General features: G+C 41.3%; 1 protein-coding gene across 1 annotated transcript in view; it reads right to left on the bottom strand.

The window, feature by feature from the left end:
• The window catches only part of LOC131478741 (contactin-associated protein-like 5), a 172,243-nt gene that overhangs the window by 39,657 nt on the left and 108,578 nt on the right, over positions 1-24,008 (bottom strand). Inside the window, exons 7-8 of the mRNA XM_058659314.1 lie at positions 22,826-22,830; positions 2,633-2,653 (exon numbers count right to left, since the gene is read on the bottom strand). Coding sequence (XP_058515297.1) covers positions 2,633-2,653; positions 22,826-22,830 — 26 coding nt within the window. The remainder of the gene's footprint in view (positions 1-2,632; positions 2,654-22,825; positions 22,831-24,008) is intronic.

Below are 24,008 nucleotides of genomic sequence, written 5' to 3'. Positions count from 1 at the left end.
GAAGGAAGGAAGGAGGAAGGAAGGAAGGAAGGAAGGAAGGAAGGAAGGAAGGAAGGAGGGAAGGAAGGAAGGAAGGAAGGAAGGAGGGAAGGAAGGAAGGAGGGAAGGAAGGAAGGAAGGAGGGAAGGAAGGAAGGAAGGAAGGAAGGAAGGAAGGAAGGAAGGAGGGAAGGAAGGAAGGAAGGAAGGAAGGAAGGAAGGAAGGAAGGAAGGAGGGAAGGAGGGAAGGAGGGAAGGAAGGAAGGAAGGAAGGAAGGAAGGAAGGAAGGAAGGAAGGAAGGAAGGAAAAAAGAAAGAAAGAAAGAAAGAAAGAAGAAAGAAAGAAAGAAAGAAAGAAAGAAAGAAAGAAAGAAAGAAAAGGAAAGAAAGAAAGAGAAAGAAAGAAAGAAAGAGAGGAAGGAAGGAAGGAAGGAAGGAAGGAAGGAAGGAAGGAAGGAAGGAAGGAAGGAAGGAAGGAAAGGTAAGGCAAGAAACAATGCAAACAGCACAGAAAGGATTCCCTACAATTAAGGAAGCAAACATGGCTCCCCTGTGCTGATGCCTCTTTTGCATAACTGTTTCTTCCTTGAGTGGAGAAACCCTCCCCTCTGCAATGCACTAACTCTGCCCAGTGAGTTCTCACTGCCCACTCCTTGGTCAAACACACCACTTCCCTGGAACCTTTCTTAGGAGCCATGAATAAAAACCTGTTCTTACCCAGGGCTTCTGAAGTACTTTGTGAATTGTTCTGTTTCAACTCTTCTGTCTCAGTGATTTGCACAGCAGTGCATAAGGCCTCCTTCCTGTAATGTTATTCTCTCTGTAGGTCATCATCAAATGTTGTTAAAATGTGATCTTTACACAGACTACAATGAATGAAAAATATATATATATATTTTATTAAATAAATATGTGATTTTTCTTTATTCACATATGGGAGGACACTTAAAATTTATAGGAAAATAGTATTGAGAGTTGACTGATGCAAAACATTTTAAATCCATGAACACTTTCATACTTCATTCCATGATCATTTTCATATTTTATTTAATATATGACCCCTGGCATTTTTCATCTCAATTCCTTCAATAAGCAGAACCCTGAAGTCTAGAGCTTGAGCTGCTGAAGAATGGAGGGAGGGAACCTTCATTTTAGCAAAAAAAGAACACGCATGCTCTGGTTAGCTGATCTGAGAGATTCTTGAGGAGTTATCTACAGTGTCCTCAGTGACTGGCCATGCTCAAAAACCCACCATTAGCACAAACATCCCTTTAGGCACTTAGAGCATGCTTGTATGTACTGGAATTTCAAGTTAACACGCCAGTCAGATGTGCAATTAGTTATAATATGTGGGCACAAAGTGATAGTCCACAATGGATCATACTGACTTTAACTCCTCGGGAATGTCTGGATTGCCCCACAGGAACCATTCAACTCATCAAGGTGAGTACCATGCACTAAACATCACTTGTTACATTTCACAAGTGTATGCAAATTAAGCAGTCACTGCCTTCTCCTCTCCTGTATGCATAAGTGCTGTATACATTGGGAAGCCTTTTGCCTCAAGCAGTAAGGGGTTCTGGGCCATCTCTCCCAGGGAACCATCAGCACACTCCCCTTAAAACATCTCTTTCCTGCTGAAGCTAAGAAAAAGTAAAATTTTCTTTCCCTCAATCACCTCTTAACCTAACAGTGGGGAAAGATTTTAACCCATTCCTATTATGAATACAACTGCCACACCTATGCAAAGAAAGATTTCTATGCAAACAGCATGAAAAACAAGGTCCACAAAGCATATCTCTTAACCTTCCTAACAACTTTGAAAGTATTCATACTCATTTCACAGATAAAGAAATAGCAGCTAACACTAGGGTTAATAAAATCCCTGGGAATACCCACACACAAAGGGAGACATGAGTTTGACTTTACAGTTCTGATCCTCAGTTCTTGGGTCAAGATTGCAAAGCTATTTATTAAACAGCTATTACATTGATAGACTGTGCCATCTCCACTGAGAATGCATTTTCACTATGCTGGAGGATATTCCAAACTACATTGTCCTTCCAATTAGCTTGTCTTTTAATTTGAAGAAAAAGAAACAAAAACACCTGGAGAATCAAACATTCCAAATAATGTATCATTGCTTCTACAAAGTTGCATTTGTCTGAAATCATACAGTGTTGCTGCACAGCTACATGGGACAGGGACAGGCCTATTAGGTTGCTAGGACCCAGTTGAAATTTCTCTGTAGAAATCTGAGATCAACATTTTGCAGATTGCACCTTATGCTCTTGAGGTAGAATGAGCTATCTTTCTCACAAGAACACAGATTGATGGAAACTTATCAGGCATTTAGGTAGTCAGACTCAAAATCTTCCATTTCTAGGATAGTCACCATGTGACAAAAAGTTATTATAACTTTTACACCCAAATATTTGCAAACACTACTTACATGGCTTTGAAACTAAACCCCTTTGACACAGCTGCCAGAAAAGTTCAGTTCCTAGGTTCTCATAATCTTCCAGCTTTCTTCTTTTAACTTAAGATTTCCTTGTCCTACTTTTATGATCCCAAATTAATGTCCTATTACAACTAGCTCCGAGTTAAGGCAGTGGAACAGGTGGCCCTGCAAGGTTCCTATTCACAGGGTTCATTAGGTCGTAATTTCCTCTTCACTAATTCTTGTCGTTTGCTCTTATCTTGAGACATTCCTCTTCCAAGAATCAAAGCCTTGATAAATAACTAGCTATCATTAGCATGTAGCCAGACTGAGAGGAACCCACTGTGTCATCATCAAAATTCCCTAGGAGCATGATATGGGAGACCATATGTTCCGCAGACCAAGCAGGAACTTGGATCGAATGAATACATGCCTGTCAGCCTAAGTTCAGTCTATCAGAATGTTTGCACTTCTAGGAATCCATGAATGAAGTGGTAGATACACAGATCCTTGCTCTGCACTCTGCAATGAACACCTCGTTTCCTAAATGGTGCTGCTGCAGGTCAAGAGTAATCAAAATTGAGTGATTCTAGAAATTCCTGAAACTAGCCTTTTGGTGCTGTGTATTAGTTTTAACTAGATGCTCATAAGAGGTAACAAACTAGTTTTAGGCTAAATTCTGTTATCTAAACGTGTGTAACATGTTATATACAGTTGAGAAAACTTATGAAAAGGGTAGACAGAGTACAGAATCAAAACGAAGTTTTAGTTGCAACTGAGTAAATTGTCCATGATGAACTATCTTTGCAGTGCAGGGGATTAAGCTGGAATGACAACATCTTAGAATGCAGTACCAATTTGAGTCTCGGCTGTGCTGCTTTCCACCCAGTTTCCTGCTAGTGTGCCAGGAAAGGCAGCGAGAATCTGACTCAGGTAATTTAGGCTTTATCTTGCACCACAATCCTTCAGTGAATGTGTCCCTGAAGATGCTTTGGTCTTCTCCACAGACACCATTGATGGGTTTAGTTATCTAGTCTCATCGCTATAACATCAGTCCTGAGGTAGGCTGCTTTAAAGAAACAGTTAACAGGCATTTAGTCAAATTATCACATACCTGGCATTTCTCTTTGAACTGTTTAGCGAATATCTCTCAGTCCTACTCTTCCACTTGCACCAAAAGCAGTGCGATGCATGCCATCTTCGCTCCTCCTACCCTGCTGTGTGTCTCTCATATCTTCCTTCTTTTCCAAGCTTCTAGGCTGAGAAACATGGCTTCAAGTACAACAAACACAGCTCCTTGACCACCATGCAAACTAAGCTGAGTTATTAATGTTGCATTACAAATTAGAATGTCTCCGTTATCATTCATGCCAATGGACTCACTTCCAAGATACCACTACCATATAGAAAATCAGAATTAATAATCCAATATGGTTTAGTTCATGAATGCTTCATCCAGATTATAAAGTTTTCATGTTAGTGGCGCACTGAACATATGTAAGAGAGAGGGCTAGATGTCGTAACTCAGTATTTATATAACCACCAGGAACCACTGCATCTGAGTGTGCCCGGATTCTAGTTTCTGTTCTGCTGCTTAGTAGAGCTTGCTATTAAGGGTTGAGTTCTGAGGTCCTGGCTATGACGTGGCCTAGACTTAGCTGTTGTAGGAATTTGGATAGTGAACCAGCAAATGGGAGATCACTTGCTGTGTATCTCACTGCCTTTCAAAAAAAAGAAACACATTTTTTTTTAAAAAAGTGACAAATAATTATTTTGTAATACATCGATATTTCTTATAGTTTGATGAATTAATTTATAAGATACAATGTATTGTGGAAACCTTAAAAGAAATGCTGTTTCATTGAAAGCACTGATTTAGGTACACTATTCTGAAAGCACAACTTCCATGCACATGTAGTGTATCTGTGTCACTAGAATAACATGTGCAAGTGTGGCGGCTTATAAACTAGACTTTAATTTCACACTTCTGGAGTCTACAGAATCAAATCACCATGGCAAATTCTGCTGTTCATGAGAGGAGTAATTTCTGGATTCTTCTTGCTGGCATTCCTCTTGAATTGTTTGGGAATATCTCTCAGACGCAAAAAGCAAATCAGGGTATCCTTTATAACTGCATGGGTCCCATTCAAAAAGGTACCACCTCATGATGCAATCAATCACACACACACACACCTTCCCAGGTCAGCCTGCTAATGTCATTTCCTCTGTCACTAGATTCCACTGTGTGAGACTCATGGGGACAAAAATATGCAAATTCCATAGCAAAAGGATAAAACATTATTAACCTACTCATATTCTCTAAGGAAATTTTGAAAAAATGCTGAATTGAGTAAAAGAAGTTGAACAACTGAGATGTAACTACTTAGCATTCCTTTAAGTTTCACCAATTTTTACTAAAATCTTACCTAAAGCTAATTGATTATTAAAAAAAAAAAAACTTGCTCCAGTCAAGCATTTAGGAAACCTATGATAATAGTTTCTGAGAAACTGTTGTTTTCATTATAATGTTCTTTTAATTATTTCTTTGTTTTAAGTAGAGGACACTGAGGTGTAAATCTAGCTCAGAATGGAAGGATACATTTTCATCCAGAGAGAAGGTGTGCTTGTTTGTGGAGGGTGCATTTGTATATACATTCTGAATCATTTACTTTGTTTATTTTCCATAGTCAAAGATTGCTTTATCCTCAACACATACTGATATAACACACACACCCACACACGTATGTTGATTTGCCTGACTTTATTCCATGATGTATTCCTTTTATTTGTTTATCTATTTTCCTCTACTTGAAATGGAGAATGGCAGTCTCTCTCTCTCTCTCTCTCTCTCTCTCTCTCTCACACACACACACACCACACACACACACAGGGAGAGAGATCTTTTACCCACATGCTCCTTCTCTAAATGGCCACTACAGCCAGGTGTGAGACAAGCTAAACCTATAGTGCTGGAACTTCATCCTGTTCCCCTACATGGGGCACAGTTACGAGAACATGGCTCCATCATATTTTGTTTTCCAGATGCATTACTAAAAATTTGAATCCAAGTCAGAAATGGTGGGAAGCAATACAGGCTCTCTCGGAAATTGGGTGTGTGGATATCCTAAGATGACTTAATTCACTGTGCCATAGCACTTGCCCCACCTTTTCTCTTTTAAATTCTTATCTGGGTCACTCTTCTGCGATTTTACACCAGATTCTTACTCCTTCTTATTTTTTTCTTTTGTGTCAACCTTTCTACAATTCTTTCTTCTCCTTTTTTCTGTTCTCCTCTCTGTTCCCCCTAACTGCATTTACATTTCTTTTCCAATTCTCCTCTAGCAAGGCTTAATCTCTTCTGTAAATATGTATACACAATCACAGACGAAAGACAACTCACACATCTACACACAGTACTCTGTTGTGGATTACTAATAAGCATTATGCAGTTATGGTGAAAGAACAAAGGGAGATGGAGAGGGAGAGAGAGAGATAGGAGAGAAGAAAGAAAGAAGAAGAAGAAAGAAAGAAAGAAAGAAAGAAAGAAAGAAAGAAAGAAAGAAAGAAAGAAAGAAAGGAAGGAAGGAAGGAAGGAAGGAAGGAAGGAAGGAAGGAAGGAAGGAAGGAAGGAAGGAAGGAAGGAAGGAAGGAAGGAAGGAAGGAAGGAAGGAAGGAAGAAAGAAAGAGAAAAAAGCGAGATAGGCGGGATAGACTAGTGTCTAGATTGTAGCCTTGCATGTGCTGGAATAGCCTATGGGAGCTGTTTCCTGTCCTGCTGCTCCACTTCCCTTGCAGCTCCATGCTTGTCACCTTGGAAGACAATGGAGGATGCCCCAGAGCCAAAACTGCATGTAAAACCTGGAGGAAACTCCTGGCTTCTGGCTTTGGATCAGCCCAACTGTGGTCACTGGGGCCACTTGAAGAGTTAACCAGCAAAGACTTTTTCTCTCATTATGTCTGTAAATCTACCTTTCCAGTGAAAATAAATAAATCTTAACAAGAAGAAATAGACAGAGAACAAAAAGAGGAAAAGGAACAAACAAGAAGTCAGCAAGAACCCATTCTACAAATATCTACAAGAATCAAGATTCCCTTCCAATTAGCCACATCAATGAAATAATGAAAGAAATTGAGTTTGGCTTTCCCATTGCTAATAGACAAAATGCTCTTCGTTTATTTCTGTTCTTGAAGCATAACTCCTCACTGAAGCATTCCTCCTCATTAGAGGAATGGACAGAACAAGGACCAGACAGTAAGCTGATGGAGCTCACAGACTACACACATTAGTGAAGGCTCGCAGCAGAACACAGCAGGCCTGAAAGACGAATGGGTGAGGACAGCTTTTCTAATGAATACAATATGAGGAAATTTGTCACTTTTTTGCAAATCACGAGGAAAAAGCTAAGTAGTTGAATATAACATGATATACTGCATTAGCACTCAACTCCAAGGCTCGTCAACCTATTTCTTGTCTCCCATGAAGACAAGTCATTAACCAGGGTTGCTGTCTACCACCTCAGTCAACAGGAACAAGCTCTCCGACCTTCTTAGACAGCTAATGCACTGTGGGATGCTCTCAGAGTCTTGAATCCAGTTGGAGAGTTGAGCAAATTACACAATAGAAACAACAATGAAAAAAAAAGAAAAAAAACCTCAGCTCTGAGTTTTCACAGGTTTCTAGTGATTCAGTAACATGATCCATTTCTAGCTCTATGTAAAATATCTTCACAAATACAATAAAACAGCTGACATTTTAGCAAGTCCTGTACTTATTTCATAACTGTGACTAGCCATATAGATATAGATATAGATATATAGATACATATCTATATATACACACACACACATACACACACATACATATATATACATATATATTATTGACTGGAATATTCATTGCAATTTTGGAGATATTTAAAAATGCAAAATGAATTGGATTTCAACTATATTTACATACTGATTTATAGCTTAAAATGCTCCATATTCACTTTACATGTCATGGATGCCCATTTAAAAAATCAAGTCAGGAAATGACCTAATATTTGTTCATTTTTTGTTTCACATAATAAAAGTCATGGATGATGCTGGAGCTGGCAGGTAGCTCAATATGTTAAGATACAATCCACAATTTCCAAATCCTACAACGGTGCTTGTGTATGTCCTGGCCATTCTACTTCTGATCCAGCTCCAGTAAATAGCTGGGAGAAGCAGCAGAAAGTGGCACAAGTATTGGAATACTTGCTCTCACATGGATGACCTCAATGAGGCTCCTGGGTTTTGGATTTAGCTTAGCTCAGGCTGGGCAGGTGTAGACACTTTGAGAGTGAATCAATCATTGGAAAATCTCTCCTGCTTGTTCACCCATTTGCCCACTCTGGCTGTCCTGCTCACACCTTTCCTTTCCTCCTGTATAATAACAGGAAGAAGTCACAAAAAAGACATTAGGATCCTGTTATTTTCTTGTTTGAACTAAATCACTATTTGCTTTGAGCTGGCATTCATGAAAATATTTTATAAAACAATTTGAAAACTAGATCGAGCTCTCAAACGAAATACATAGTCAGTGAGGTAATTTTTAAGGGCTCTGAAATAATCTGACACTCTTCAAAGTGTGACAATCCTGATGGGCTAATGATGCTGGAACTGATAGGATGAAAATGGAATGGTGTGGCTTCTCCAGAAGAGTCAGGAAAGGCCTGATTACATTCTATTGCTCATGCATTATGAATTCATGTTGTCCTTAATCACATCCTGGGAATTTCAATAGCCTTTTTCTTGCATATGAGCCTACCAAGCATAGATTGGTTCATAACAAATATTTAGGATTTGAAAATATAAAACAGCTAACTTGCATATTAGGCTATAATTTTCATTGAACCTCAGTTTGGATCATGAAAATTCATTGAGGTTTCCTTTCCTGATTTGTGAATTCACAATGTGATCCTTCAAAAAAAGATGAAGGGACTTCAAAGCATCTTAGGGTCTTTAATCCAGCATGTTAACACTTAAATTCTCGATGTTGCCTATGTAATAAATATTCCTTTGATCATCTTATATTCAGCTATAACTTGTTTGGAACTTCAATACCAAAATAGATTATGTATGTAATACAAATAGGTATTTAGAGATATATTCCTTTTAAGAAGGAATAATATTACATGTATCTACTCATCTACTTGATTTATTATGATTTTCAATGAGAGTATGATCAGCAAATATGAACACATAACTAATGAGTAAGGAGACTGATTAAACACATTTTCCTACAGAGGAAAGCATCCAGAACAAAAGAAGTGAACTAATATTGGATTGATACATGAAATTATTTTACATAGAGAAAATTCTAAAGTCTCCACCAAAAAATGCTCTCAGAATTCGAATGAATTCAATTAAGTTGCAGGGCACTAAATCAACAAGCAGAAAGTAGTAATAAGTGTATATGATAACAATATCTATCTGAAAACAGACATAAGGGAAATAATCCTGTTTCAAGTGCACCAGAAGAAAAAAATGCTTAGGGATGAATGTAATCAAGGACGTGAAATGATTCTGCAGTGAACACTGCCAAGCATCAATGACAGGCATTTTAAATGACAAATATAGATAGAAAGACCTGTGTTTATGGCATGAATGAATTTATATTGTTGAACTGTCTAAACTCTGCAAAGTTGGTTGCACATCCAATGAATTTACTATCAAAACATCCTGGAATTTTACAGAAACAGTAAAAGTAATCCTACAGGATCATAAATGATCCCAAATTGCCAAATCAATCTTCAGTCAGAGGAGCAATGTTAGATTTACCACATTTCTGTTTTTTAAAAGATTTATTTCTCTTTATTGGAAACTCTGATTTACAATTAGAGCAAATGAAAGATGGAGAAAAAAAAATCTTCCGTCTGCTGATTTACTCTCCAAGTGGCCACAACGGCCAGAGCTGAGTCGATCTGAAATCAGGAGCCAGGAGCCAGGAAATTTTTCTGGGTCTTCCACATGGGTGTAGGGTCACCAGGCTTTGGATTATCCTCTACTACTTTCCCAGGCCGTAAGTAGCAGCTGAATGGGAAGTGGAGCAGCTGGGACACAAATCATCACACAGGGATCCTGACACAAGCAAAATTTGGACTTTAGCCACTGAGTTATCATGCCAAGCCCCCACCATTCTTGTTTAGAAGAATAAAGCTACTGTAATCAAAGTAGTGTGATGCTAACATAAGAGCAGACACATAACATCGCTGTAAGATACTTTTCAATTTGCATGGGAGTTACACACATCCCAATTGATTCATCATAGTTAACTTTCATAATAAACAAAAATACACTAAATATATCAAAACCTCTAAAATACCATCCATGAAAATCCATCATAGCTTGGATGAGTAAAACTCTTCCATACTCTGTGAGGCATTTTTCTGTTTCTGTATCTGCCTTTTCTCAATGCCAGCACACCTCCTGCTGGGAGGAAATGGCTAATGTTATTAAAAAGAGGAAGAGAGTGTATCCTCACAGTCACCGCTGCCCTCAACCACTTCCCTGTCCATGCCGGACTGGGATTTTATGGCCCTCAGAACTGTCACACACATCTCTGTTTGCTAATCCTTAATAAAGGACTGCGAGGCATTGGCAGCAGACCGGCCAGACAAAAAACAAGCAAACTGAAAACATCTAAGTGAGAAGCTTTTGAAAAGAAGCAGGCAAACTAAAATTGCATCACTGTGTTTTCACAGTGAGTATTATTCCTCTTCATATTTAAGGGAAGTTAGAGCTCTCCTTCAATGTCCTGGACATCTTAAAATGGAAAATTCTGAAAATGCAACATGAACGTTTATGTTGCTGCTTTGTTTTACTAGAGCTGCCATGGCAGGGTGACCAGGTGACTGAAATGCATTTCCCGACAGTTTTTGAGGATAGAAGTCCATGAACAACATTCCGGCAGGTTTCTGTTCCTTCTGTCAGCTCTCCTCTTTGGCAGTCCATGAGTACCCTAGTGTCTCTTCTAAAATATTAGCTGTATAAACACACCTGTCAAACTGCATCAGGACCTCACAAGAATTGCCTTTCTTAGCTCAGCTTTTATTTTTTAATCCCTTATCTCCAAATATAAATATTCCTTTGCTTACAACATGTTGACATTACAGTAGCACAAAAGAAACACATTCAGGATAAGCCGTGCTTTGAATTTTGATCTTTTGCTGTGCTAGCCAGATGCTGTGAGGTTCATCCTTGCAGTCCTGGGCAGTTCTGGGTCACAGACATTGACGATCCAACCATGTCCCATCTAACCAGCTCAACTATCCAGCCTTCACGGATGTTGCTGGGTGTCTCTCTGTCTAGCCACCCCAGCTCCTGTCCTAGTTTTCATGCCCTCCCATGGGGGGTGGTAACCAAAGAGAGAGGAGCCCACTGTTTCCCTCCCAGGCCACTCCCCCTCCCAGATTATGCACTCTCCAGGTGCTTCTGTAGTTTAACTTGACAGAACTAGCCCCCAGTGCCAGCTTTTGCCAGCTGATGCTGCGGCTAAGCCCCAACAACCTTCACCCACTCTAATTGTAGATTGCACCAGTAGGAATAATCAGCCCAGCCTAGTTTTTCAATGATCTGCTCCACATTAGGCACATAGATGCTGTAGCCCTGCCTAGTCTGGTCTGTCCCCATCCCAGCTCCATTGGGAGTAGCTGTCCAGCAAGGCAACCACCCCTTATTCCCCTGCCAGCTCCGCTCCATCCCTTCCTGATTCTCATGCGTGCTGGTTGGGTGCTACGGTCACATCTGGCACAGGCAACATCACCTTGGCATTCTATGTTGTGTACTGCTTTTGTCGTGACCGAACCTGGCCCAACCCACACTCTGTTTTGGTACTCGAATTTGCCAGTGGATTTCGTGAACTGATTCAGCCCGGTCTGCCCAACCCATGCCAAATGTATGCCAGTGGGACACTTTCCATGACCTCTTGGCTGTTTCCTTCCATACTTCTTGAGCTTACTTGCAGGGTCTGTGTCCTGACATAGGAGTTGCCCAGGCTCCTCCATCAGAACCCCTCCAAGTGCCAGCTTTCGCGCATACCAGTGGGTCCATGAGCCAGCACTACTCAGTTCACCTCCTGTCCTAGCAGGAACAGTGGCCTTTCCTAACTGGCCTTCAACCCATTCTGGTTCTTGCTGTTAGATGTTTCAGCCCAGCCACAGTGCATCCATACTCACATATACCTCATGTATGGCTCAGTTGGGGTTGAGACCTAGCTTAGTCCGTCCCACATCTAACCTGGTCCTCCAGAACACCAGAAGGTGTTGCAGTCTGGACTGGCCTGGTGCGTCTTGTCCCAGTCCACACTTGTGCCAAGGGAGACTAAAGCTGTATCCTGACCAGAACGCAGCCCCATTCCAGCTCATGCACCCCTTTGGTGAGAACTTCCACCCAGCTAGGGTGTCCCCTTAGCCCCCCAACCGGGCCTGTCCCCAGCCATAGATCACACACATGCCAGAGGTTGCTCTGACTCAGCTTGGCATAGCCCATCACCTGTCGTGATCCCTGTCCTAGACACTGTGGCTCGGCATCCGTGGCTCATGCAGACCAGTTGGTGCAAAAACCTCGCTGGGCCTGTCCTGTGGTTCATCCTGGTTTCCAATCTTATTTGTGGGCTAGGGTTTGCTCAGTGCTGCCTGGTGCACCCATTCCATCTCCTTTTCATACACTGATGAGCCGTTGGTGCAACTTTGCCCAGCCTGTCTGCCCCCCCAGGTTCGGACCACCAGTGGACCACCTGTTCACCAGTGGGAGCTATAACTGCCAGGGGACCTTCCCAGGTTTCTGCCCCTGATCCCGTCCCAGATCCAGTTCTCCTAGATGCCACTGGGCTTTAGGCAGTGCCCGGTGCAGTCAGGCCCTCCCATTAGCCCTGTCTGAGCTGGTAAATGTTGCAGTCCAGCCCACCCCACACCCCACTCAGGATGCTCTCTCGGGTGCCACTGCTCCTCTTATGGGCATTCCCCTTCAAACCTTCAGGTCTCAGTCCCACTCTTATGCTAAAGTTTCATGTTCCTATCACTGGGAATCACCAGGAATTCGTGTCTCACCAACACTAAAGCTGGCCTTATTCATGGGTGTCCCTAAGCAGCTATTACAAATCATAAAAACCCCAGATCTCGCCTCTGGGTGGCCAGCAGGCAGAGCCTGGCACCACTTGGTGCATTGGCCACCTGAAACCAAGGGCTCAGCCACCGCCATACTCAGCCGGATTCCACTTAGCAGGGATGCCTCCCCACAGCTACCACCCTGTGGGGTGGTTCAGACTGTCCCCAGCCCCAGAATTGGAATCCACCCTGACTTGTCCTGCCACCAGCTTTTGGCGGTAGAGTGGAGCTAGATTTGTCCAGCTCCCGAGTTCCCTTCAAGGCTATGAACCTGAGGGCTAGTTGCTCCTGGGCCTGGAGAAACCAAGGGCTCAGCCACTGCCATATGGTGGTGGTTTTGGCTTGAGTCCTCAGCCGGATTCCACCTAACAGGGACACCTCCCCACAGCTGCCACCCTGCGGGGTGGTTCAGACTGCCCCCAGCCCCAGGATTGGAATCCTTAAGGTGGAAATTTTTATTTCTGATTATTATGTTTTGTATTTTGAAGTTTCCCAAGAAGTCTAACTCTGTGAAAGCACATTTTCTGGACCTGTCTTTTCTCCTTTGATGTCAAACAACTAAAATAGCTCTCAGAGCATCAAATTACCAGAGAATTAAAAAAAAAAAATTGCAAAGTGATCTTAGTGTAGTGACCTGAGTCTTTTCATCCCTTGCTACAGCTATCTGCCATGGGATGTCGCAGCAGGGAAGCCCTCAGCAGCTGCCCCAGTCTGGATCATTATGTCACACACTCAACGATACTTGCAAAACAGGAAAAACACCCAACAGACAGTTCTCAGAGTGTTATCTTTCCTATCAAGTAATACCGGGCTGCACTCAATATTTCCTAACTCAGCAGCTCCTCCTTGCTTGCTTTGAAGAAACAAGAGCTATTCCCACGTATCAAGGGATGGCAGGTATTTGAAGGCCATTTCTTTGACCTTGAGAGATTGGCAGGTCTAATACAGGTTCTCATCTGAAGAAGCTCATTCCAGTGCCCAATACAGTCTTCTAAAAGATTACAGTCCTTAACCCACAGTCCCATCAGTCCTTGGAAAATGAATGAGATGCATAGAACACTCAGACATGCCCAAGCCCATGCTGGAGAGAATGTTTCAGGTTGAGGGTAAGAAAACAAAAAAGAGGGATGGACAATAAGCCTTATGTCCCTTTGCCCAGCATTTGGGGCTTGGGGCTTGGGTTGAGAATAGGTTCTTATTGCTATTGGTGCTACATCAAACTTTATTATTGAAAGGTTTCACTCTTTTTTTCAAAAAAATTTGAAATCTACCTACCAGATAAGTAGATGCATACTGAATTATTTTAAAGTGTTTCACCAAGGAGATGGGGGTGTGCATTCTCTTCACAAATCTCTAATTGCCAATGCTTTTTAGGCTTATAAGTGGAATGTGATGAATCAAAAATGTAAAGCATAAATAAATCCTATACAGGACCAAACATAAGTAAACATATGGATATATATAATCCCTGGAGTCACTCAGCATGAGTGTAAACCACAGTAGTTATTATCATGGTCAGAAGCATTTAGCTCACTAAGCTTTATTTTTTAATCCATACAATAGTGCGAGGAATGTTATCTGCTAAGACAGTTGTGAGAATTAAGTGCTGTAAAGTAAGTAACAGCATCTGACACACTCATACTTTTCTGTCATTATTGTTGCTACTGCTACTATGAAAATTTATTTTATTTGTTTGAAAGGCAAAAGTTACAAAACAAAAGTGAAACGGAGAGAAGAGAGAGAGAGAGAGAGATACTCCAGCTGTTGGTTCATTTTCCAGATTGCTGCAACAGCTGAAGTTGGACCAAGCTGAATCCAGGGACCTGAGACTTGATCAGGAGCACTCACGTCAGTCATCACTTGCTACTTTCCCAGGCACATTCTGAAAGAACCGGATTAGAAATGGAGCAACCAGGACTGGAACCAGGGGCTAATAGCTGGTATGTCACAATGCTGGGCATACTGATCTTACTACAAGGAGTATTAACACCTCTGTTACTTTTATGTGCCATATGTGAATCTCACTGAAAGTGGAAAACAGAACAGCAACCGATATAACCTCTTCAATGTGCTTACTACTTCTTTTGTAGAATTGTTTTAGATAGAGATATATTAGACAGGCCTGGCCTCTAAGATGTAGAAACATGCCAGTTGAATTGCTTCAGAAGAGCTGTCAGGAGGAGCTTCTGGTAATGGATGCAATTATCTCTGTTAAGATACTGGGACTTCTATGCACCTGTAGAGAGTATGAGAGTGTGGCTTAAGGTAAACAAAGCAAAAAAAAAAAAAAATAAAAAATGGAGGAGAAGCTATATGACAGGATGTTGAATTAAACAAGCTTAGAACTGTACACATACAAAACATTTTAGTTGAGGAATCAATATCTCTGCTGCGCAAACTTTCTTGCACTAAATTTTGTTCATTATAGGCTAGTCATACCAGAATAAGATGAGTCTAAATGAATGCAGAGGGAAACAGAATAAACAGCTGGCTTGAGCAGTATAATTGATCCAGAGTATGAAGGACCAGTGCCTATGTGAATATCAGAGGCAACGAGTAAAGGGGTAGTGTGTGATGGTGCCATTCACTATGCGGAACTTTAGAAAAATGATGACTGGGAAGAGACGAGAGGTTCAAGATTAGGGAGAGGAAGTCAGATAAATCTATAAGCAAATCAGTGGGCAGAGCTAATGGAAGAAAAGTGGTGGAGAACACTCTCCTAGGTATTGAAATTGGTGTTGAAAACATCAGAAACAACTTAAATGCCACAGGAGTATCCAACTGGATTGGCCTAACATTGTTTCTTGGGTGTACACTGCAGTAGTCCCAGATTGTTCCACAGAAAACAGTTTCAGAGACATTCAGAAGGAAGAGCAGCCCTGCAGTGTTCTAACAGTTCGCTGGGATCACAGGCAGGATACAGGACATCAGTTTCCCAAATAAAAATAAATAAATCTTCTAGAAAAATAAAATGAGAACAAAGCTTTATTTACATGCATTTTTATTTGGAATAGTGAGTTGTTAACCATTTACTATGACATTTTTAGGGACAAGGAAAAAAGCAACTGATTCTCTGTTGCTACATGCAGTTGAGTGAAGGATTCACATTTTTCACATTATTTGAGTTCAAACTAATGTTTCTGGTCATAAAACATAAAGGTCATTTCAATCTGTGTTTATGCTGTTAGCTTTGCACTGCACAACTTAGTGTTCAGTATTTGGCTATAAGTGACTAAGGAGTGACACCATAGTGTCAGCTATTGACAGACTGACAAATTGAAATCTCAACCTTGCCCTTGCAAGCTACTGTTACTAAACAAATGAATTGCTCATTGCTTCCTCAAAGAGTCAAACACGGCTTACTAAAATTCCAAAATATTTTTTTATCAACTACAACACCACCAACAACAAAAAGACATCTCTGAGTAGATTCATCGATTAGGCTTAGGAGCAGCAAAGAAATTCACTAAGTGGATTACAATATGTTTCAATGAGCATACAACATAAAGTTCAGTAGATGTTTACAAAACTAATTGTGAGCTAAAAAGGGCTCTCTTTGGTGACTTCTGGTTGAATTATCTGCTTTTGTATACTGGCAATACTGATATGATTAAATGCATCTGGTGTTTGACACACATGCTATCTCAAATAGAGTGGTTGGAAAACTTGAGAATGTTCTGGCCCTTTCTACATCCATGTAGTTTAGTTTCTTATCACTCAAAAATCTAACTTTTGTTTCTTCCCATGGCTGCTTAGATCTCAACAGAGTAAGATTAAAATGTGCTAGAGAGAAAAGAGGCGTAATCAAATGCTCAAAAAAAAAAAAAAAAAAAAGTCCTAGGGACCAAGCAGACTGAACTCACGAGAAGGGTATGCCATTTCTTTGCAGGAGTGGCTTAGTGCTGCAGCAATGGAAGGGATTTATGGTGACCCCTTTTGCCAATAATCTATGGATATTTTCATCAAGCATATTGCACAGCAGTGTGATAGAGATCCAAGATCTATGAACACAAAGATTCAGAGTCTAAAGAAAAAAAGCAGAATTCTTGACTGCATGGGAGGAATGATCAATCCCATCTCAACATGGATCGTGTCTGAAATAGGAATCAGTGGCTGTGTTCAAATGCCAAGGTTATAAATATAAACAGATATACCTCCCTATTGGAGCTCAAATCTATGACAGAGATCTGCCTGAATGAAAAGAATTTCAGCAAGATTATCAATTCAAGAATAAAAATATGATTGGCAAAAAAACAGAGGAGTATTCTGAAGACATTGAGGAAGGTTTTGATAAAGAGATCACAGCATGATAAAATATTAATGAATATAGAAGGATTAAAAATGCATCATGTACACACGCTAAGCAGAGAGAATGTGTGGAAATATGAGGATGCTAGAAACAGCTCAGCTGACTAGGGCAACTGCAGGAGAAAGCAGGAACAAGGATGGAGAGTTCAGAGTTCATTGAGTCACAAAGGAATTTATCAAGAGAAGAGCTTCACTGGCAAGCAAAAGTGACCTTAGGCAGGAAGCCAGAATGTCAGAAAGTCAGGTCAAGTTGTAGTATAGGGACTGATGGATAAAGAATGTCAATACAGAGATATTTGCTAGAAGGTTATTGCATCACTGCAGGGAAGAACCTTGGATAATTTGGGGGAAATATGTGTTTCAACATTTTACGCTTATTCATGCTGCCCAGTGAGGGGGTAAAAAGTCTTTAAGTCAGAGGAATAACCATGCCTGAGGAAGATTTCTCAAGGAAAGAACCAGTGCACAGCATGTTGACTTGCCAGAAGAACACTTGATTAGACCTGTGAGCAAATCTAAAAACTCAACCTGACCTTCGAGAATCACATTGTTTTAAATTTCTAAACCAGACCTTGCTCTGAGACTTACTCCTTTACAAATATAAATGGCTTTTATTTTTGCTTTACTATCGTAAGCAAAAATTAATAGCAGTGTCTATACGTGTCTTTTTAAAAAGATGTATTTATTTTTAGTGCAAAGTCAGATACACAGAGAGGACGAGAGACAGAGAGAAAGATCTTCCATCCAGTCATTTACTTGCCAAGTGGCCGCTACTACCTGAGCTGAGCTGATCCGAAGCCAGGAGCCAGGAGATTCTTCCAGGCTCCCTACACAGGTGCAGCATACCAAGGCTTTGAGCCTTCCTTGACTGCTTTCCCAGGCCAGAAGCAGAGAGCTGGATGGGAAGCAGTGTCGCCAGGATTAGAACTGGTGCCCATATGAGATCTCGGTGCATTCAAGACAAGGAATTTAGCTGCTAGGCTATCGTGCTGGGCCCTATAACGTTTTTAAAGGTATCTTTAAAGCAGCTCTTATTTCACCTCAAAATTTTTCAAATAGGTTGTGCTCATCTGAGGAAATTTTTCCAAAAAGTAAAGATGAAACAGAGGTATAACAAAGGCTTGTGTAGAGACAGAATAGTACAGCTTGCCTGTCTGTCTGTCTGGCATTTTCCTCCTCCCTACCCTCTTTGCTTCATTCTACACAAATATGAAGATTCATTGTTCTTCCCTGAAAATTGAATCTCTTTTTGATCCACCTTCTGACATTCTGCACTTGGTTCCTTGGTCCGCCCTCTTCTCCAACAAAAAGACACACACAAATACATTCAAACACATCAACACAAGCACAGACACAATCACTGTTGCACAAATACACATGTATGGACATGTATGGTATGTGGAGCCATACACAATCTTGACAGGAGCACATATGTGCAAATGCATGAGCACCAGCACACGATGCACACAGTTGTGCATGAATACACTAACAGTTACACATATATGTGAAATCATACAAATGCACCCATACTTAGGGTGCACACATACAGAGGTATACAAGGCCATACACACATACTCACCTATGTGCAAGGCTGTTTAATGACCAGCACTGCCCCAGCTACATGTTTCACTGCAATCTTGCAAATCCCTACTCTTCCATTAAAAATATACCGTATAATGCATTTATACCTACGGACTATAAAGTCTTCCATAAAAAAAAAAACCTGCTTTATTTAAAACCACTTGTCTGCTTATTATCTCCTCCATTTGAGTGTGAGCCCGCGAGGAGCAAAGCTGTGGTCACAATCACCATTCTACCCTCAAGAATTAGTACAGATCCAGGTAAACTCAGTGCCTCACAGGTGGCTGCAGAGCTGGGTGTGGCAGGATGCAGTGCATAAAAGGGTTGGTGAGCTCATTAGGAAAACAAAATTAGTGAGTAAATGTTCATATTCTAAATGAGGACATTACCCATGCATTTTTGTGCCTGCTATTACCAAAATGCATTGCACAGAACTCAATGGTTTTGTCACTTTTTAGTTTTCACATGTTTCACATCTAACTTTTTGCTATGATTAATTGCATATTTTAATTGGTTGTAAGAACACTGACCTTGTCTGTATGAGGCACACATTTATCTTCCTATTTTAGTAAAGACATACAGTGGGAATCAAGAGCAATCCTGACAGACTCTTAGCAGGAGGTCATATGCACAGAGCGCAGGGAGTGGGGTAGGGAGAGGAACCCCAGAGTGAAGCAGGGAGACAGGAGGAGGCTTGTATCCCAACCCTGGAGACTCCTGCATCCTCACCAAGGACTATATCCCAATTGCCAAGGAGACCAGGGGGAACTGGAGTGCCCTGGTAGGCCGAGAACTCTGAGGTCATCCACTCCCTTTCGGATCTCCCACAAGTGATGGAAGAAGCCCAGATCCTTCCTCACAGGATCTAATGTCTTCAGAACAGCAGCCGGCAGCCCTGAGCGGTCCTCAGAAACAGAAGAGTAAACTCCCTTTGGGACTTGGGAGGGGAGCTTTCTCTGGTCCTTACTTAGTTCCAACTTTGGATCCCCACCCTCTCTTGCAATGACCATCAGGGTCGCGATGGAGTCCCCCGCCCGCAAAAAATTAGATTAGACAAAGACCAATAAGGAAAGCTTAGAACAGACAGGAAACAGTCAGCTTGGACTCACATATACCTCACTAGGGTATTGAAGATTTCTCTGCACACCCCTCCTAAAACTGTCCTGTGCCTCAATTGTTAACATATGCCTTGTTAGAGTTATAAGCCTGTTTGGACTACCCTAAAATTAGCCAAGTTCAGTAAAAATCATGCTTCATATATCATGCTAAATATAAAAATGAAAAATAGACACGAAACAGTTGAATGGTACCCTATAACCATTTCAAGGTATATAACATTCGATTGTGTATAAATTAAAATTGAAATGTCAATGAAGTAGTCACAGGAGGTGGTTAAAAACTTACATTTTCTAATATATCGGTCACTCAATACCATGTGAATTAACTCCATAATGTTGTAAATTATTGTCGATGTTATGTTGTGGCTTTTCATTAGAGGAGATGATATTCTGCCAGCTCTGCCTTCAGACTAGAGAAGATCTGCCAAGGAAAGTGTTGGATTTATCTAGACAATAAGATGCTGGGCTCTCTGCATGGTACATGCTCGCAATGTAGGAATCATGACTGGATATGAACTGTAATACTGCAACAAGGTGGAGGAATCCAACATGGGGGGTGGCACAGGGAGGGGTTGGGGGAATCTCAGAGCCTATGAGACTGTGTCATAAAACTAAATTTAAAAAGAAAAGAAATAATTAGCTGACAGAGGCAGGCTACTGTATAAGGTTAATGACTTTTCATCAGTTTTCCCACAGGACTTCATAGATCCGTCTGATTTTGTGACATAACCTTGTTCTGTAATTTTCCATCAAAATATAATAACACTTACGGGCCCGGTGCGAAACCATAGCTGCTAAAGTCCTCATATTGCACGCGTCATGATCCCATATGGGCACTGGCTTCCCATCCAGGTGGCCTTGCTTCCTATCCACATCCCTGCTTGTAGCCAGGAAAAGCAGCTAAGGACGACCTGAAGCCTTGGGATGCTTCTCCTGTGAGGGAGACCTGGAAGAATCTCCCGGCTCCTGGTTTTGTATTGGCTCAGCTCAGGCTGTGGTGGCCATTTGAGGAGTGAACCATTGAATGGAAGAGCTTCCTCTCTGTCTCTCCTCCTCTCTGTATACCTAACTTTGCACTAAAAATACATAAATATTTTTTTAAGATATAACACTTACTCACTAACTATGTGTCCCCCCAAAAATCAAGAAACTTCTCACTGTATAAAAAATGGCCCTAATTGAATTAACCACAACATCATTTATTGTGTCTTTAAATTTATTTTATTATTTTATTACATAATTCCATTGGCTCTGGGATTTCACCCCCCTCCAGTTAAGTCTCCTATTTTGTTACAATAATATAGTCCTTGACAGTCATATGCTAATCATTCTGCTATCTAAGTGTATCCTGACATTGTAAGTATGGACAATGACAGAGTCCAGCATTCTATTGGCAGGATATGTTTAACAGTTCATTGGGAGTCCATCTGTGATTTAGAAGTAGAGATTCATACTGCTTTATATATTCACATCTGGATAAGATAGGTTCTATTACACAGTTATTATACCTCCCCTTAAACAAAAAGCCATACAGGCCCGGCGCCGTGGCCTAGCGGCTAAAAGTCCTCTCCTTGAACATGCCGGGATCCCATATGGGTGCCAGTTCTAGTCCCGGCAGCTCCACTTCCCATCCAGCTCCCTGCTTGTGGCCTGGGAAGGCAGTCGAGGATGGCCCAATGCTTTGGGGCCCTGCACCCGTGTGGGAGACATAGAAGAGGTTCCTGGTTCCTGGCTCTGGATCGGCACAGAACCGGCCACTGCGCTCATTTGGGGAATGAATCATCGGAAGGAAGATCTTCCTCTCTGTCTCTCCTCCTCTCTGTATATCTGATTTTGTAACAAAAATAAATAAATCTTTGAAAAAAAGCATAAAACAAAATCAGCAACAGGAGGAAAAATAGGAAATTTACAGAAATATGAAGTTGAAGAACCTGGTACTGAATGACCAACACGTTGTTGAAGAAACTAAAACGAAAATCAAAAACCAGGGCTCTGAACATCGGCCTAGTGGTTAAGGTCCTTGCCTTGAATGCACTGGAATCCCATCTGGATGCCGGTTCTAATCCCAGCAACTCTGCTTCCCATCCAGCTCCCTGCGTGTGCCCTGGGAAAGCAGTCGAGATTGGCCCAAAACCTTGGGACCCTGCACACATGTGGAAGACCCTGAGGAGACTCCTGGCTCCTGGCTTTGGATTGATTCAGCTCCAGCCATAGTGGTCACTTGCCGAGTGGATCATCAGGTGGAAGATCTTCCTCTCTATCTCTCCTCTCTGTATATCTGATTTTGGAATAAAAATAAATAAATCTTTAAAAAACAACAGAAAAGGAAATTAAAGAACGTCTTAAAACAAACACTGACATTACATGATCTGTGCATCACTCAAGAAAATAAGAAAAAAAAACTTTTTTGAAGAAATGGAAATAAAAACAAAAAATAACAAAACCCATGAGATGTAGCAAAAACACTATTAAAAGGGACATTTCATTTGCTGTTTTTATCAAGTAGACTTTTCTCCAAGAAGCAAGAACTGCAGATCATCCTCACTTCCCTACTCCCTTAACTGAGCTTCTTCAATTGATTAAATTCCTAAAGTATTCTTCTTAAAGTATCTACTTATTTTTTAAAGATTTATTTATTTTATTGGAAAGTCAGATATGCAGGGAGGAAGAGAGACAGGAGGGAGATCTTCCGTCTCCCCCAATGGCCGCAATGTCTGTATCTGAGCCGATCCAAAGCCAGGAGCCTCTTCCAGATCTTGCAAGCAGACGAAGGTTCCCAAGTCTTTGAGCCATCCTCAGCTGCTTTTCCAAGCCACAGGCAGGGAGTTGGGTGGCAAGTAGGGCTGCTGGGATTAGAACCGGCACCCATATGGGATTCTGGTACATGCAAGGCAAGGACTTTAGTCACTATGCTACCTTGCCTGGCCCAAAATTTATGTGTTTGACAGGAAGAGTGACAAAGGAGGGAAATATATAGACACAAACCCATATAAACACACCTGAGAGAGAAGGAGAGGGGAAGAGATATTGAGAGATAAATCTGACATCCAGGCAGCTGGGTCTCTCTCCTGGCTTCGACATGGTGGCAAGGGTGCAAGTACCTGGACCAGCTGCTGCTGTCCCCAGGCACAATAGCAGAGATCTGGGCTGGAAGGGAGGCAGTTGGGGTTTGAAATGGTTCTCTGATCCATTTAGCGTCACAATCAGGGACTTAACCTGCTGTTCTGCAACTCCAGCGCTAAATTCTTCAGGTCTCAAGTTCTCCTTCACCAATGCTCACTAGATTTTTTTTTCATGGAAATTTGCATCTCCTCCACCTCCGTTATTGACCCAGGCCTGATTCATTACTTCTATCCGCAACTGAGGTAAAACTTTCCATAAATGAATATCTGCTTCAGTACAAAAAAAAAAAAATTAGAGAAACATCAATTTACCAAGAGAAAATAGTATTGTCCAGCGTTGTGGTGTGTTGATTGTGTGTGCGTGGTTACTCATGATCACAAATGATTCCTTTGCATTTATTAGAGCCAGGAGGTTTGTAGAGGAGTTGTTTCCTCTAAGGGAAAACAGGTCTCTGCAGCTCTGCCGGATCCTGCTGTACATCACTTACAGGTTCCTCTGTAGTTTCCCTACACAGGAAATACTGTTGCTGATCATAGAGATTGCTTCCTGTGATTGGCAATCACCTTGTACATTAATAGTATTAAAACACTCAAGAGAGGAACTGAAGAGAAATGTAATTCTGGATGTAAAGGAAACCCATGAGCTGTGAAGGCGCTTCAAGAGCAGTGAATTTCAGATTTAAAAATTAGTGTTGAAATTAGTGTTGAAAAAGGCCTGCATGTGCAGCACCACTGGCATCCCATCCAGGCCCCAAGTACTCAACCAAACTTCTTGCTTACGATTTTGGAAAGCAGCAGGGGAAGTTTGAAGTCCTTAGACCCCTTACCATCATGGGTGACCTAGGAGAAGCTCCTGGCTCTTGGCTTCTGATTGGCTCAGCTCCAGACATTACACATTGTGGCCATTTGCCAAGTGAACCATTGGATGGAGGATCTCTCTCTTTCTCTCTCTCCCCATCTCTCTTTTTCTCCCTTTATGTCTGAGCAGGAGCCATTGTTTACAAAATGTGCATTGATACAGGGAGTCTTGATGAGAGCTCCACAATTCTTTCTTTTGTCAGTCACCCAACTTCACCTAGAAGCAACATGACCACTAACTCAGCAAATCTTTCAGCCCAGCCACTGAATCCAAGGATTAAGAAAGGAATGTCTCCACCCTTGGAAATCTTAAATCTGTTTTGTGTTATCCAACTGCATGTAGTAATATGGGATAAAATTTAAATCAATTCTCATTGTAAACAACTGAAAAGCCTATTCCTTATTAACAGTAAGGATCTTTCAAGGGCTATACAGCCAGACTGGGCAATGCAGCCATGGACATTTCCTCCATT

This window comes from Ochotona princeps, chromosome Y, assembly GCF_030435755.1.
Source record: "Ochotona princeps isolate mOchPri1 chromosome Y, mOchPri1.hap1, whole genome shotgun sequence".
NCBI classification, from domain to species: domain Eukaryota; kingdom Metazoa; phylum Chordata; class Mammalia; order Lagomorpha; family Ochotonidae; genus Ochotona; species Ochotona princeps.
This window is presented reverse-complemented; position numbering and strand designations above follow the sequence as displayed.